The sequence below is a fragment of the Nuphar pumila genome, chromosome 14 (genome assembly GCF_984573655.1).
Source record: "Nuphar pumila chromosome 14, dmNupPumi1.hap1.1, whole genome shotgun sequence".
Lineage (NCBI taxonomy): Eukaryota > Viridiplantae > Streptophyta > Magnoliopsida > Nymphaeales > Nymphaeaceae > Nuphar > Nuphar pumila.
Window position 1 is genome coordinate 1,562,632 of NC_143262.1, and position 17,028 is coordinate 1,579,659.

General features: G+C 38.3%; 1 protein-coding gene across 1 annotated transcript; it reads left to right on the top strand.

Moving 5' to 3' along the window:
* The first annotated feature begins 10,560 nt into the window (after positions 1–10,560).
* On the top strand, positions 10,561–11,719 carry LOC149816028 (uncharacterized). Its single transcript, XM_089987577.1, has 2 exons — positions 10,561–10,992; positions 11,132–11,719. Exons 1-2 carry the CDS (start codon positions 10,703–10,705, stop codon positions 11,622–11,624), a joined length of 783 nt encoding a protein of 260 aa, XP_089843703.1. The 5' UTR covers positions 10,561–10,702; the 3' UTR covers positions 11,625–11,719.
* Positions 11,720–17,028: the final 5,309 nt, after the last annotated feature.

Here is a 17,028-nt window from a genome sequence, read left to right on the forward strand (position 1 = left end):
TTCTTCTATGCTTCTCACATTCATGGTCTATGCTTCCTATATGCTTTTCTCATGTTTTTTTTCATGTTTTCATGTATTTCATGTTCTCATGTATTTCATGTATTTCTTCTCACGCTTCCACTCACTTCCCGTGTACTTTTCTCTAAATTGGTAACCATCATTGTTAGATTTTAACAAAAAATTAACTCTTTTATTGAAAAATCTTAAAATACAAGAATGATCAATTTTATTTTAATTTTAATTTTTTATTGTTCAATTCCTATTCAGTTACCATATTGCTTCATTTTTTATTCTTATTTCACTTTCAAATTGATATTTTGCTTCCCACTTCCCATAAATTTTAAAGTGCCTCGCTTCTCGCTTCTCGCTTCTGCTTCTCGTATCGTTTCACGCATCCGTTTCCTAGTTTAGCAACCCTGGTTTGGTGAGCTAACCAATACTATCAAGGTTCACACCCACTGTTATCAAAGCTCTGTTTTGTTGTTGAAGGTCTCAGCATGAGAACAATGGGAAATGCCATCTACAATGCTAATTACTTAACGATTTCAATATAGTTTTAGCATATTTTTGTGATTTAATGGCAGACTGAGTCCATTGTTTCATTTTTCTAGGACTGGTCGACCTTAGTTTCTCTTGACGTGAAAAGTAATAATACTTGTAGAAATGGATCAATTAGTATAATTCTGAAAGAAAAAATTCAAAATTGACATGCATATTTTTCCAATAAAACTTTTTTACAGAAGAATGCCAGCTATTTTGTAAAGTATGGATATCTTTTATTTATTTGGAAGCTTCTCAATTTTCTGTCATTCTGAATGCTTGAAGGTAAAATGAGGTGTGAAATCTCAGTTTCTTTTTCTACGTATTTTAGGATATTTGTCTAGAAACTGGTTCTGTATGTTGATATCTAATTGATTTTGTCATGGTGGTTTTCATTCAGGGGCTTTAACCTAGATATATCAAAACTTCTGTAATCAATTAGGAAATATTTTGGTCTTGCGGGAAACTAGATTCAAGATACGCCCATGTGCTAATTCTGAATGCTTGAATTTAAAATGAGGTGTGAAATCTCAGTTTCTTTTTCTACGTGTTTCAGGATATTTGGGTAGAAATAGGTTCTGTATATTGCTGTTAATATCTAATTGATTTTTTTCATGGAGGTTTTAATTCAGGGGTTTTATCCTAGATATATTAAAACTTTTGTAATCAACAAGAATATATTTTGGTCTTTTTGCGTGTAGCTAGATTCAAGATACTCTGCTGCGTTCACGGTTTGCATATTTCAGTCATGCATCAGTGCATGTAGAAAAGAAAGTGGTAATCTTATTACTAAAAATGTGGCAGTTTCATGAAATTTGAAGCTGATCTTCTGTTTGTCTACATCATGAAGAAAAGAAAATTGTAATCTTGTTACTAAAAATATGGCAGTTTCGTGAAATTTGAAGTTGATCTCCTGTTTGTTCAGATCATGTAGAAAAGAAAATGGTAATCTTATTACTCAAAATATGTCTATTTCATGAAATTTGAAGTTGATCTCCAGTTTGTCTACATAATCGAAGACTTGTCAGCCACCAATCAAATATTTCGTGGGCTTTTCTCCATTAACCTCCCATCTCTTCTTCAATGCCTGGATTAAATTCCCCCAGCCTGTCTGTTCAAGTTGATTTTAGAAAAGTTGAACAGTAGATGAAACATGCTTAGAATGAAGAAGCTGACATGTGACCAGGTTTGTCAACTGGTTAGGTATGTCCGTGGTTTCTTGGCTGACATGGGAAGCCAGGGTTCGAAACCTGCATATGTGTCCTTCGCCGCAAGGTCGAAGCTGGGTGTACTCCGAGGGGAGAGGGGTGTTTTGTGTGTGGGGTGTTTCCCTTTGTTTAGTCCTATTGAAATAAAATTAGAGCTGGATAGATTTCTGCACCTTTGGATTCCAGTAAATTGTTTGTGCATCTGGTTTCTGGATGTGTCCAAGTGTGTCTGATACTTAAGAAGCAAAAATTGACATTGCTGTTTTTTAAGAGTATTTGATTTGTGTGTAGCTAAATGCCTTTACAGATAGTGACCAAGATTCCATTTGTCGGTGCACCTTTTTGTGAAATAGTCGTCAGATCTTTCCCCGATAAGAATGCTGGGTATTGAGGCCCCCTCGTATTATTCTGCGGATAGTTTTTTTTTATGCATTATTATAGAACGGTGGAGCACTGTCTAAATATCTCTTCTACTTTCTGTGAAGTTCATTTCAGCGCTTTCATTGGCAGATTCTGTCGTTGTTGATCCCCTCCAGAATCTCACAACCCAATGCATTTTCATAGTCATTCTGCATGAGCGGGTTGGAGATTTTGTGCTCTTTCCTATTGCTACAGCTCTTGGCAGTTGTCCCAAGTGCTGGAAATGCCTTCTTCCTTTTCATCATCATTTATCATTTAATACAATTCATTAAACTTCATCATCATCTTCTCACTTATGTGATCCTGTTTTGATTGTTTATCCTCTCCTTTGTCAAACAAATTTCTCACAACGTCATGCCTTTTTGCCTTGAGGACGTTGTCTTTTAGGGTGCATTTGCAAACCCGTGAAATACTTCCATCCCTGAAGGCAAATTGGGAAATTGTTCATAGGTAAATTTGCAGTCTGAACGGGGGAAGTGTGCAAATCTGATCTCCATCATTCACCTTCTGGCTATCCGTAGGGTAATGTCTCGTGAGTGTTTGGTGTGCATTTATCACGTAACCTCTGTAACTTGAGAGGCTTGATCTATTATTACGTCTTGGCATCACGTCATTTCTCTTATCTATTTTGTTCCACGGTCGCTCAATTTTTTGGCCAATTTGCTACGATGTCCGTGACTTATGCTAACCACACGTGAAAGGACAAGCCATCTGATTGGCGCCCTTCAGATTAGGGATGGCAGTGGACCTGGGGAAAGCGGGCCCTGCCCTGCCTCGCCCCGTTTGGACCGGGGATGAAGGGTATGAAACGGGGATGGAGGCGGGGACGAAGGTTAAAATCCATCCCCGTCCAGGGGTGGAGGCGGGGACGGACGTGCACTTTTCCCTGCCCCATCCCCGCCACGATCCCCTCATCCCCGCCTCGACCACTTTTCCCCGCAATATCCCCGCCCCGCCTCATCCCCGTTTGAACCGAGGATGGAGGAAATGAAACGGGGATGTAGGAGGGGGTGGAGGATAAAATCTTGAGGCGGGGCCGGGGTGGAGACCTTGTCCCCGCGCCGCCCCGCCCGACTGCCATCCCTACTTCAGATGGCTTTTTTACATGATAATATCCATTGGATTCGGTCACAAAAAATGTATCTGCATCTAATTATAATCCGGATGTGGTTTTGGCTTACCAAATCTGACTAGACAAACGTTGACAGTTTGGTCAGATATGGGATTAGATCTAATCCATTGACACCCCTACTGGCAACCATGACAGTAGCTGTTGATTGCAACAATGTTCAGTCAAACTCTTTCCTTATCTGTTTATGTTAAACATGGAATTGGTATAAAGCGCTGTGGGCCCTCCCTCTCCAGCTAGTCGGGACCAAAAGTTACCACTTGTCCCAGGGCGGCCAAAGATCAAAACCCATTGGCGGGAGACGCCCCTTATCGAAGCAAAGCGTATAAACCCTGTGGGTGGGGGGAGCCCATCACCCCTCTGAATCTGCTATTTTTTTTAATAATTGTGAAAAAAAATACTTGGGATGAAACTTTTACCAGCATGCATGAGGTTATTCATGGTGCATTCTTGTCTCCTTTCATGAAATGCATGGGTATTCATATAAAAGTAATGTATAGTTATTATGGGGGGTGGGGTGGAAATCTTTACCATCTATAAATTGGTGATCATCCTGCCTGATATGTAATGGTTTAAGGTGTTTGGCTGCAGATCCTCAGGTTCAAATGAAAAGTGGTTTTCTACTCTGTGACTGTGGACTAACACAACCACCATCACGGTGGTTACCCATGTGGTCAGCGGGGTCCAGTGTCGAGCTGAAGGCCCAGGTTCAAATCCCACAGGCGCATGGGGGCTGCCGTTGCTTTATCAGGGTTGGTGCAAGTAAGGCTGGGTGGTCGAGTCCTCAACCCAGAGTTTTACCTCGCAGGGAGGTGCTGTTTTTTTTTTTTGGAAAGTCAAGCTGGGTTTGGCGGACCCCTACCAGATATTCATACACTATACATATGATTAAAAACATTTGATCAGTCCGGGGGGTGGTCCTTCCAGGATTTGTGGACCCCCCCTTAGCTAACTTAGCAAGGTGTTTTAACAATATGATGGGAGTTAAATCTAGCTAACCGTACATGAATACGAGGAAATATATTGAATACATATAAGCCTTGGGAAAAGTTAATCAGGTTGGGGTTTCTACCTTCCAAAAATTGCTGGGCTTTAGATACAACGTCTGGTCTGGCCGATTGCAAGATCACCATCGACTGGGGCGCTATCAGATTGCAGACATGTGGCCATGCACTGCACTCGTGGTCCCTCAGGCTTCCATTAAGCGAGAATCTTCCAGCGTTACGAAAATAAGAATAACCAAAATTCCAACCTTCGCGAAAGAGGCCGTGAACGCAGAACCAGCATATGAATCGACACCATCTGTTCACAATCTCCTCTGGCGAATTGTGAGCCACCCGCAAGACCTGTTCCCGAATCACGACCATACTTTCATGTATGATTCTGATCTGAAGATTCCTCATCCTCAAAATAGTCCATACAAGTACCTGGAATACCACCATCCAGATGCATTGAGTGTTCTTGGCTTGGATTCTTACAATCGTCCAAGAGGCTAGACTGTCTTTAATGTCACATGAGGGTGTCCATTTCACTCCAAAAAAATTGCAGACACTATGCCGGATTTCCTTACCAACGGAGCAGAATAAAAAGAGGTGGGATGGGTTTTTCCAGACTTGGCAAGCACAAGCAGCAGCGACGCGGTATGTGTTTGCCCATGCGCATTAATCTGTCATGGGTTAGCAGTCTCCCCTCCACCGCCTAGAGGAGCGTAAGTGCAGCGCTAGGATGCCTTCTTAATTTTAACCCATATATGATCATAGATTTTGTCCCTCCGGAATTTAGATCTAATTTCCTCCCATACTGCCTTGATCGACACACTGGAAAGGGGGGTCCATTGAATTCTGTCCGTCCAACCAGGGCTCCACTGCTGCAAACCGATGATCTGGTGCATTTCCCCTGGTATGTGAATACCAGAGCCGATATACCGGCAGTTGGGTATGCTTCTCCGATCCTTGACCATTACAAACCTGAGGCTGTCGTACATGACTACACAGAAATTTTCCGATAACAGCTTAATGAGGGGGCCCTGGGGGCATCATGGGTTGAATGAAAATTCGACACGTGATCCGCTACCCACCTCCCATGCATCTAGTGACCTTGTTCTTGGGCGAGGGTTCCTTCGTCATAAAAAAAGACTCTGGACTAACTAGATCTGAATTGCATATTCTCATTAGAGATCCAGATCTGTTTTTGATAGCTCTGATATAAATTTTTTTCTTATTAATCTAAATGCATAGCCCTACAAAGCCAATTCAGTAAGTTGATGAACCAAATGGCTACTGGGGCCTGTTGGAACCAATAGGCTCCTAAACCCAATTTGGTTGAGGTCACCAGATCATGGGGCATATGCGCTAGGAAGAGGGATTGAACCTCTGACCTTGTGAATCCAAATGCCTCCAAGCATGAGATTTTCACAATTCTTCGTTAAAGTTCAACTCTTACTGTTCATTACCTTGCCTTGGCCATGGCTCCTTTATATATGCAACTGTAAGAGGATTGGTTTGACTCACCACTAACTTGGAGATTAATGCTGCCCATTGTGTCCCAAAACTCTGTTAGTAATCAAGTTAATAAGTTACATCATGCAGCTACTAACACATTTATATCGATATGTGTGTGGATTCCGAAAGAGTATGATAACGCTCTTATTTTCTTTACTAATTTAAGAATACTTGAGTATGATAGAGTTTGAAAGGATAAACCACCAGACTGGTATCCTTCGTATCATGATATTTGAAATGTATTGCAATTGAATTATGTAATCGGCAGGAGTCCGCCAAACTCTTGCTTCATAATCCAAAAAACAAAAAAATTTATTCTAACTATGCTAATCACTCTTAATGACCCACCATTTTAGTGACTTGGAGTTCTGTGTGAGACCCTACGACCACACCTGGATCCAGGACCTGCAACCATACCAAGCCCATAAGAATACGACCCATAAATTTGATGATCAGAGAGGTACGTTACTCAACAAAAAGTCTCACCGACCCACTTGTTATTCTATATTATCTTGTATACGGAACTCAAATCGTCCAAAGTGGGGAGATAAGGATAAAAGCAGTCTGGTCTGGTGAGGGCAGAGTGGTGGGGTTTCAATGCCTAATTATTATTATCCTTGTCTTTTCCTTTTGGGTACTCTGAAGAAAGAAAGCCTGCTTCCGATATTTGAGGCAACTTACTCCACCCCATGCTCCAACCATGTTCAGCAAAATTAACCCCACCCACCTACTTTTGTTTTACTCGATTGTAGTAAAATTTGGGGTAAAAAACGCGACTAGTCCACCTACAACACTAGAAATACCAAACCCCCTCATTGATCATATTCAACGAACTCTGTCATTTAAGTTCGAGGAAGACAAAGAATCTCTCTCTCTATATATATAATAATAATAATAATGGTTTTCTCACTTGATGTCATATTCAATGAACTCTGGCATTTAAGTTCCAGGAAGACAGAATCTCTCTCTCTCTATATATATATATGTATATATGTAGTGACGTAGAGAGAATATATGATGGTTCTCTAACATGATATCACCCGGTAGTTCAAACTCTTGTTTGCATAGATCTAGCTGCTAAATGGTAAATCTAACTATACATATATGTTTAGCATGTTTATTTAGTATATTAGAAAGTTTCATTATGTTTAATTCACCATAAGATTTTATTTTTGAAATGCCAAAATTAACAACTCATAATCCGTGAAAGCAAAGGTGAATTAAAAATGATATAAAACATCATATTTAAGTCAACTTTAATACATGTAAAAACAAATATAATATGCTAAACATGATCTAATGGTCTGATTTTTGCTTTTAAAGTGTAGATCTATATAAATCAAGTGTGCACCATCATAAGTTATAGTGGTACAATACCACCGAAGCATTGAGAGAGAAAATATATGGTAGTTATGTACCATCATACCATACGATAGTCCACAGTCTTGTTTGCATAGATGTAGCCGCCAAATGGTAAATTGAACTTTATGGATATGTTTAACATGATTTATTTAGTATATTAGAAGGTTTTATTATGTTTAATACATCATAAGATTCTATTTTTGAGGTGATGAAAATCAATGTCACAATTCTTAAAAATAAAAATGATATAAAAAGATCATATTTAAGTCAACTTTAACACATCAAAATAACAAATAGAATATGTTAAACATAATCCAATGGTCAGATTTTACTTTTGAAGTGTAGATCTAAGTGTGTACTATGGTGGTACAGTGCCACCATAGAAGCACTCGAAGAGAGAAAATATATGGTGGTTTTGTACCATGATACTATACAGTAGTAAAAATTCTTGTTTGCATAGATCTAACCACCAAATTGTAAATCTAATTGTACATGTGTTAGCATAATTTATTTAGTATAAAAAAGGTTTTATATATGATTCTATTTTTGAGTTCACAAAAATCAATGGCTCACAATTTATGAAAATAAAGATCTAAAAATGATATAAAACATCATATCTGAGTCAACTTTCACACATGAAAATAAGAAATAGAATATGTTGAACATGATCAACAGTCAGATTTTGCTTTTGAAGTATATATCTATGTAAATCAAGTGTGTACCTATTGTGGTACAGTACCACCATATAAGCACTCAGAGAGAAAATATATGGTGGTTATGGATCATCATCCATACCTTTTTCATAGATCTAGCCGCCAAATGGTAAATTGAAGACATGATTTATTTAGTATATTATAAGATTTTATTATGTTTAATACACAATAAGATCATATTTTGAGATGGTGAAAATCAATGACTCATAATTCATAAAAGCAAAGGTGATTTAAAATGATATAAAACATTATATCTGAGTGAACTATAACACATGGAAATAACAAATAAAATATTCTAAACATGATCCAATGGTCAGATTTTGCTTTTGAAGTATAGATATATATATATAAATGTCCATCACCATATATATATATATATATATATATATATATATATATATATATATAAAAATGTGCATCACCACATATATATATATATATATATATATATATATATATATATAAATGTGCACAATTCCACCATAAAAGCACTCAAAGAGAGAAAATATATGGTGGTTCTCTACCATGACACACATTTTTGTTTTCATAGATGTAGCTGCCAAATGATAAATCTAACTTTAGTGATGTGTTTAGTATGATTTATTTAGTATAATAAAAGGTTTTATCATGTTTAATACATCATAAGTTTTTATTTTTTAGATGATGAAAAGCATGACTCATAATTCATGAAAATAAAGGTGATTTAAAAATAATATAAAAGATCACATTTGAATCAACTTTAATACATGAAAATAACAAATAGAATATGTTAAACATGATCCAACAGTTCTATTTTGCTTTTACAGTGTAGATCTATGCAAATCAAGTGTATATGTGGTACAGTACCGCCATAAAAGCACTGGAAAATTGAAAATATATGATGGTTTTGTACCATGATACCATACGGTATGCATGGATCTAGTTGCAAAATGGTAAATCTAACAGAATAAATGTGTTTAACATGATTTATTTAATATATTAAAAGGTTTTATCATGTTTAATACACCATAACATTTTATTTTGAAATGACAAAAATTAATGGCACACAATTCATGAAAATAAAGGTGATTTAAAAATAATATAAAATATTATATTTGAGTCAACTTTAACACATAAAAATAACAAACAAAACATGCTAAGGTCAAATTTTGCTTTTGAAGTGGTGTAAATCAAGTATGTACAACCATAAGTATACCACTTTATATATATATATATATATATATATATATATATATATATATATAAGACTAATCTAATTAGTTGAGTTTAACATTAAATAGATTCAATCTTATTAAAATAACCAAAATACTCGGAATGATACTTTTAGGAATGCATGACTACTATTTTGACATTAAGGGTCTTATGAAGTTGAAGGTAATTGAAAAAATCAAATGCCTTTTCAAAAAAAGCAAAAAAGCAACTTCATGAATCTATCAAATTTGCCTTTTTAACAATATATATATATAGTTTTAAAAACAATAGTTTTTAAAAGTATTTTAATCATTTTAATATGGTTGTAATATTAAACCCAACCCAAGAAGAAGTTGATTGCTTTAGGGGCACTGAAGGGGCATAAAAGGTTACTTGGTCCAAGGTAGATTTTAGAATTTCTTATGGCCACGTCTCTCTGCCTGACTGTATATTAACAACCAACAAACCACGATGAGCAAAATAAGGAAAATGATTGTATAAATAAACATATTGGAAATACTTTTGTGGGGGGCCTCTCACAAAAAAGATAAAGGACTTTTAAAGATGAGCCAAACAGCGTCGTGTTGTTGCAAACGAGGAAGCTCACAGACAGACAGCAAGGGTTACAAACGGGTTGCAGTTACGACCGGGTCTGAATCGGACCTAGCCCAAAACTGTCAGATCTGGATAGTATACATCTAGATATGGGTTGGATCCGAAGCAAACATGGTCAGGTCTATTTGGATCCCGGAAATAAAAAAACAAAAAGCTGGATAGGGTTTCACCTTAAATCAATAGATTTTACCTATTTCACAGGATCCAGTACCAACGAGGTTGATATATTGGTTGGATCCAAAATTTTGAACTGAAATTCAACCAGATCTGGATTCACAACCAGACTCACTCTTTAAAAACAGATACAGTGTCTGGTCAAGCAAGCCCTAACCCCGTAACCCAACTGAACTAAGCTGGATCTGGGTTGTGTTTAACCCGTTGGGTTTTGAGTGTGGGTCGAAAGTCCAGAACAATCCATGGGGTTCAAGTTGGAAACTGTCTGAGCAGTGGGTGTTTCAATTTTCCAACACCATCTTACAGCTCCTGCCTACGCCGTTAATAACGTCCCTTTGTCCTTTTGCCGTTAAGATAATGAGGTACCGTATCATACAGGTTCCAGCAAGTAACCAGAAGGGGTTTTGGAAAGAAGAGAGGGAGGGGGGGGGGGGGGGGGTAGTAGGTATGACGTGGCAAGGTCTGAGTATGCCACGATAGAAAGGAAGGCCTCGTAGGCAGTATGGTGCTCACGTGGCGGTCGTCGCAAGGTGAAGGAAGCGACCCAAAGTCCATGCTCGTGCTTTGGGTGGATGAGGATAAGGCGCGGCCGTACTTAAAATTTTTAATAGTATATCTACGCATGTTCGCATTTAATAATATTTATATTCGCAACAAAAATTATAAAAAAGATCAACTCTATATCTTGGAGGTGGATGATGATGCTGTCCGACAAAGAAAAGAGAAAGAGAAAAACAAAAGAAAAAAAAATGCAAAGGGCCGTCCGCCTGTAACAGCTGCTCCTCTTATTTTCTCGTTGGGTTTCGTTTTTCTCTCTTCTTTGTATAAACAGAGAAAAGATGTTTTGAGATGTCTCTCGCTCTAGACAGCGGCCGGATCGAAGGGTCTGGATTCGCTGCGAGGGGCATGCAGCCATGCATCCCCGTGTACGTGCCGGACCCGTCGGAGGATCGCCGGAGCGGAGACCGCCCTAAGGTCTCCGGTGCCGACGACTTCAGCAGCACCAGCAGCTCATCCATCGGCCGGAACAGCAGCTCCGGCACCAGGTCGTCCTCGTCGGACGGCGAAGCGGAGGTCCAGAGCTCGTATAAAGGCCCGCTCGACGCTATGAACTCCCTGGAGGAGTCCTTGCCCATCAGGTAAAAATCCCCAATCCCTTCAATAAAGATTAGGAAGGAGGTTAGGGTTTGGATCTGCCATTCCCCAATTTCATTTCTTAAGAGTCAGGGTTTCACCGATTTTTTCCTTTTTTTTTTTTGGGATTTTGGGCGATTGCAGGAGGGGGATCTCGAATTTCTATGCAGGAAAATCGAAGTCGTTCACCAGCCTATCGGACGCCGCCGTGGCGGCCGCGGCCAAGGATCTGGCGAAGCCGGAGAGCCCGTACAACCGGAAGAGGAAGAATCTGCTGCTGAGGAGCAACATTTGGGAGCGGAACCACCATCTCGACCACTCGTTGCGAAATTCCGGCAACAGCATCGCAAAGAGGCCCGCGAATTCTTGCCGGAGCACGCTTGCCCTGGCCGTCACGATGAGCAGCTCGGAGAAGGAAGACGCTAATGGCGGAGAAGAACAGCAGCAGCGGCAGCAATTGCCCCCCTTGCCTCCTAATGGGAGATCGTCGTCCCACAGCAATCACTGTAGCTATGGCAGCAATACATCGCCACCACAGTGGTCTTTTGCGTCTAGATCGTTCTCTTTGGTTGATTTACAGGGCGCGACCTCATCGGCATGCCGACGAGAGAAGCACAATGACTCCTTTCATTATTGACTTTTGGGGTCGATCATGTGGGGGTGGGAATGCCTTTTGTCTAACTCGACACCTCGTGTCTTTCTATGAGATCAAATCCACACTCTGTTTGTAAATTTTTGACTTGGCTGCCTTCTTCTTCTCTTTCTCTTTCTTTTCTCTCTGTTTTACCATTTGGGCATCTGAAACGCTGCCATGGTTTAAGATTTTAACGCTTGGAGCTCTGAAATTTCAATTTTGTCTGTTTAGATCCTTAGGCCCTTTTGTAATCCTTGTTCCGTTGGTAGGTGCACGAGAGTTTAATTTTTGAAAAAAAAAAAAACGTCTCTTTAGTTGTAGGTTGGGACTTGTGAGGGCCGGCTTGATTTCACAAGGAGGGTCGGATGGCTGAAGCAGGGGTTGCTTTAATGCTTTGATCACCTCTTAAACCCTGATATGTGGGATCCTTTCATTATGTACGCTTCTATCGATGGGTTCAACAAGATCGCACAAGGTGGGAAGAGGGTATGTTGGTCATGTATGCAGTTCCAAGTCAGATTTTGGTTTCTGTAATTGGTGTATTGAGTTGAGATTCCGGTGTTTTTTGTTGTCTCCTGTTGTGATACTAGGGATTCTGACGATTTCACGAGACAAGGAATACAAAAGGATGAGATCACAAAGTTGATAGGTATGGGCGTTAGACATGCAGAGTTTTGACCACCGAATGCTCCGAGGGGGGATTTTTTAGTTATTCAAAACTTAAAAAGAAAAGACTGAGTGAGAATTACATATACTGATTGCGAAAAAAGAGAGATTGGTCACCAACAAATCTCAGAGAGCGATATAATGACGGTCTTGTATTATAAAAGAACAAGTAGTCACCCAATTTGTTTTGTTCCCACCGAGATCCGATTGCAAATACTATACATCCCTTGGTATTAACATTACCAAATTTGTTTTGTTAAGTCATAACCACGTTTTCATAAGTTCGCTAAACTGCTATGACGTTTACTATGCCTTTTGTTTATTTTTAATTAGCAATGGTTTTTTTTTGGCTTCTTGGTGCTTGTATTCTCTGGTCGGGGTTGAACTAACCTCAGCTTTCTAATCCAAAAAAAAGAAAAGAAAAGAAAGACGTTTAGAATGTGTTTGCCTGCTGGGTTTCATGAATTACTTGTGAATTTGTTTTAATGGTTATTATCCCAATAAAGTGCCAACGTACTGGACCGTCTTAAATGAAAAAGAAAAAAAAAACAAAATGGTAGCGTACTGCCGTCCACATGTAAAGTCGTTATCACTTGGTTAAACAAATCAATTGTTAGTTTGAAAACTTTGCCATCGTCGCGTGATGGGGTTAACTTATTTAATCACTCAACTTGAGCATATTTAGTTTACGACATGATGCCCTGTTGTACACAATAAATAATTGAGAGAGAGAGAGAGGGGGGGGGGGGGGGGGTCTCCTCTTTGATGTACTATAACAAGAGGCCCGTCCAGTCACATATAGGGATGGCAGTGGACCGGGGAAAAGCGGGGCCCCGCCCTGCCTCGCCCCCGTTTGGACCGGGGATGAAGGGTATGAAACGGGGATGAAGGCGGGGACGAAGGTTAAAATCCATCCCCGTCCTGGGGTGGAGGCGGGGATGGACGTGCACTTTTCCCCTCCCCGCCACGATCCCCGCCCCAACCCCACCTCATCCCCATTTGAACCGGGGATGGAGGACATGGACATGAAACGGGGATGAAGGCGGGGATGGAGGATAAAATCCATTCCCCGCCGGGGATGGAGGCAGGGGTGGAGGATAAAATCTTGAGGTTGGGCGGGGGTGGAGACCTTGTCCCCCGCCCCACTGCCATCCCTAGTCACATATCAACCTCAGTTTAGTGTTGACGAAGGAAGGCTTGACCATACTTTTAATTGGTCATTGCTTGCTTGAGCGATGGTTTTCCGAGAGAGAAAATCCGTAACGTTATCTGCGTCCTATTACATTTGTATGTCATGGTCTAGTTCTGTGTCAGTCATCCAGTGGATCATTCACATTTTGTTTTCTAGCATCTCTCTCTGCCCCCATTAAGGCTGAAACCCAGCTCAACCTTGAGATCGTCGCAAGCTGAGCCAAGCCTGAGCTGGCTCGTTAAAAAAGTAGTATTTTTTCTTTTTTAAATCTTTATAATACTACTTCAGGCACCCGACCTTCAGCTACACATCCCAACCAACTGCTCTAAACGATGGAATATTAGAGATGTGTGTGTTCTTAACGAGCATACAGCTGCCAAGCCAAGTTGAACACTACGTAATCATGTTTGGCTTGCGTGACCTTCACAAGCAGCTTGTGGGATGGCCTTCAAAGCTCGATTTATGAGCCCGAACAAGTTTTTCATGAGGCAAGCCGAGCCGAATCACGAGCTGCTCGACTTCCTTTTCAGCTATAAGTTCTCCCTGCTGATTGGTTTTAAATTTGCGGATCGCTGATGATTTGGGCTTACACAGAAGACGTGCCCATATTAACATAGAATGTCAACGTCCCATGGCGTGCAAGCCCAGTATTCCTTCTGCGCCCTTAATGCTTTTGCCATTTGTCACATATTTTTTCCTATAAGATATTACAATTTTAACTTATAGGTAAGGTAATTGAGCTTGGACCAGGTATTCTCCAAGGCACGTGTATATGCATTAACTTTCAAGCTATAGTTGTTCCACTTACGATTAAATACTTGGTGCAATGGGTATTCGTGCAACTACGCCTTTATAATACAATCGAGTTTTCGCCTACTCATGAAAAACCGGTTCATGCTTTGCACCGGGTAACACCAATAACCTCGACATGAACCACCTTGATTAGAATAGGAAGATCTAGGCTCAATTTGGGTATGGTTCCTGAGTATGAGTATGGATTCTGAATACAAATAGGTATGGATCAGAACTGTAGCTGAATATGGATTCGAACTATAATTGGATTTCGTTTCAAATAGCAACTAAATCAAAATTCCAACTATAATTGATCTGGATACGAATAGCAACTAGATCAGAATCTCAACTGTAATAGAATCTGGATCCGAATAAAAAATTGGGTCATAATCCAAACTATAAATAAATCTAAATCTGAATAGCAATTGGATCTGAATCTGAATAGCAATTGGATCTAAATCCAAATAGCAATTGAATCATAATTCAAACTGCAAATAAATCTAAATCCGAATAACAACTATATTTGGATCCAAATAACAATTGGATATCATTTAAGGTACTGGCTTATCTACTAATGGTATCTTCATTAAGAGATTCTTCAGCCACTCAACTTTCATATTTACTGATGCTAATGCTATCAACTCTGCTTTCATTGTAGAATGAGTTATCACAACTTTTTTCTTTGATACCCAAGCATTTGTTCTAAATCTAAAGGTAAATATTCAATCACTTATGGATAATGACTCATTGAAATCAGAATTTCAGTTCGCATTATTGTACCATTTAAATATAACGGGTTCTCTTTTATACAATATTTTATATTCTAGAGTTCTTCTCAAGTACTTCAGGACTCGATATATTGCATCTCAATTCTCTTGTCTTAGATTACTAGTATATCGGCTCAACCTGCTAATGTTGAAAGTTATGTATGGTCTAGTTCTATTCATAGCATACATGAGACTGCCAATAATACTTGCATACTTCAATTGAGATATGTTTCTTTATGTATTAATCGATAGCTTAACAATGAGTCCAATTGAAGTAGCAACAAACTTACAATCATAATGATTATATTTTCTTAATATTTTCTCAATGTAGTGAGATTGAACTAATGCATAACCATTTTCTTGTCTTATTAATTTAATATCAAATATAACATCAGCAAAACCCATATCTTTCATGTTAAATTTAGATGAAAGAATGCTTTTAGTATTATTTATGTATTTTATATTATTACTTATATCATCCACGTAGAGATTTTTATTTTGTTATACATGCATATACCAAAGTCATAAATTCTAAAACCATATTAAATGATTACTTCATCAAATTTCCCATGTCATTGTTTAGGTTATTGTTTCAAACCATACAATGACCTTAATAATTTACAAACTTTCTTTTTTGATGAGTATTTTGTCTATATATTTGATGGATTTCACAAAATTCAATGAACTCATTTGAAAGATATTTACCATATCTATCAGATCTAAAAGACTTTATTTTGCAATTATAAAAGTTTTCAATCATCATCTTTAAAAATCTTAAGTTTTTTTAAAAAATCATCTTTTATTTTCATAAGCATATTTTGCAAAATCATTAATATAAGTTATAAAATAATTGTTACTCTCATGAGTTTGAGTATTTTTCAAATCACATATATCACTATGTATAAAATCTAATAATTTCGACATCATATTTTCTAACATATTCAGATTTTCATTTAGGAATAAGTCCTAAGGTACCCATGCTACTCAAAAGACTTATAATTAACATGTCCTAATCTAGCATGTTATTAATTATATGAGTCAAGCATATAAACAGAAGAAGAAACAACTTTCCCATTCAAATTGAGTTTAAACAATCCATTGGTGGAGTAATCTTTGTCTATAAACTTGTGGTTCTTCAACAGAACAATACTATCAAATTCTAATACAACTTTGAAACCATGAGTTGTAAGCAAATAGGTAGATACACGATTTTTTGTAACGGTAGGTACGTGATACACATTTTAGAAGGTTGAACATTTTCCAAAAGTAAAGTAAAGTTTCAGACTTCCTTTTTCATGAACCTTAACTTCATGTTTATCACCCATATAAATATCTCAATAAATACGACCACTAGGTCATCATGAGGTTTACTAACTTTATTGCCTTGAAAATTTTTCCTGTGTCGGCATTCTCTCGCATAGTGATCCAATTTTTCATAGGTATAGCATTAAATATTATTTTTCTTCTTAGTAATGAATTTAGATTCCTTGTTCTTGTTTTAAGATTCGAGATTGAACATTGGTTTGCATTGAACTGTGTTTACCTTAACACAAACTCCTTTTACTTTATCTTTCTTATCTCGAGATCAAGCTTCTTCCTCAATTCTAAGATGCTGAAGAAGTTTTTCTAAGGTAAACTCTTCATTCTTATGTTTCAATTCATTTCTATCATCTTTCCAAAATGGGAGCAATCTACTAATAATTGCAGCCACTTAGAATGATTTATAAAGGCTTATACCCTCAGACTTGATTTGATTAGCCAAGATCTGCATCTCATGGACTTGAGGTAGTAGGGACTTATCATTGAAGAATTTAAAGTTATATATTTGTTAATTAAAAACTTATGATTTTCTGCATCCTTCATTTTGTACTTACTTTTAAGGGTTTCCCACAACTTCTATGCAGTGCTGACTTCTGAGCAGAGGTCGAATAGGGAGTTAGAGAGTGCATTCATTATGTGTTAGCGACACACAAAGTCATCATGCTTTCAC

Excerpts from the sequence above, each read along its gene's own strand:
- LOC149816028 (XM_089987577.1), top strand. The coding sequence starts at position 10,703 with ATGTCTCTCGCTCTAGACAGCGGCCGGATCGAAGGGTCTGGATTCGCT. Across the intron at positions 10,993-11,131 it reads GAGGAGTCCTTGCCCATCAG|GAGGGGGATCTCGAATTTCT; the intron begins GTAAAAATCCCC and ends GGGCGATTGCAG.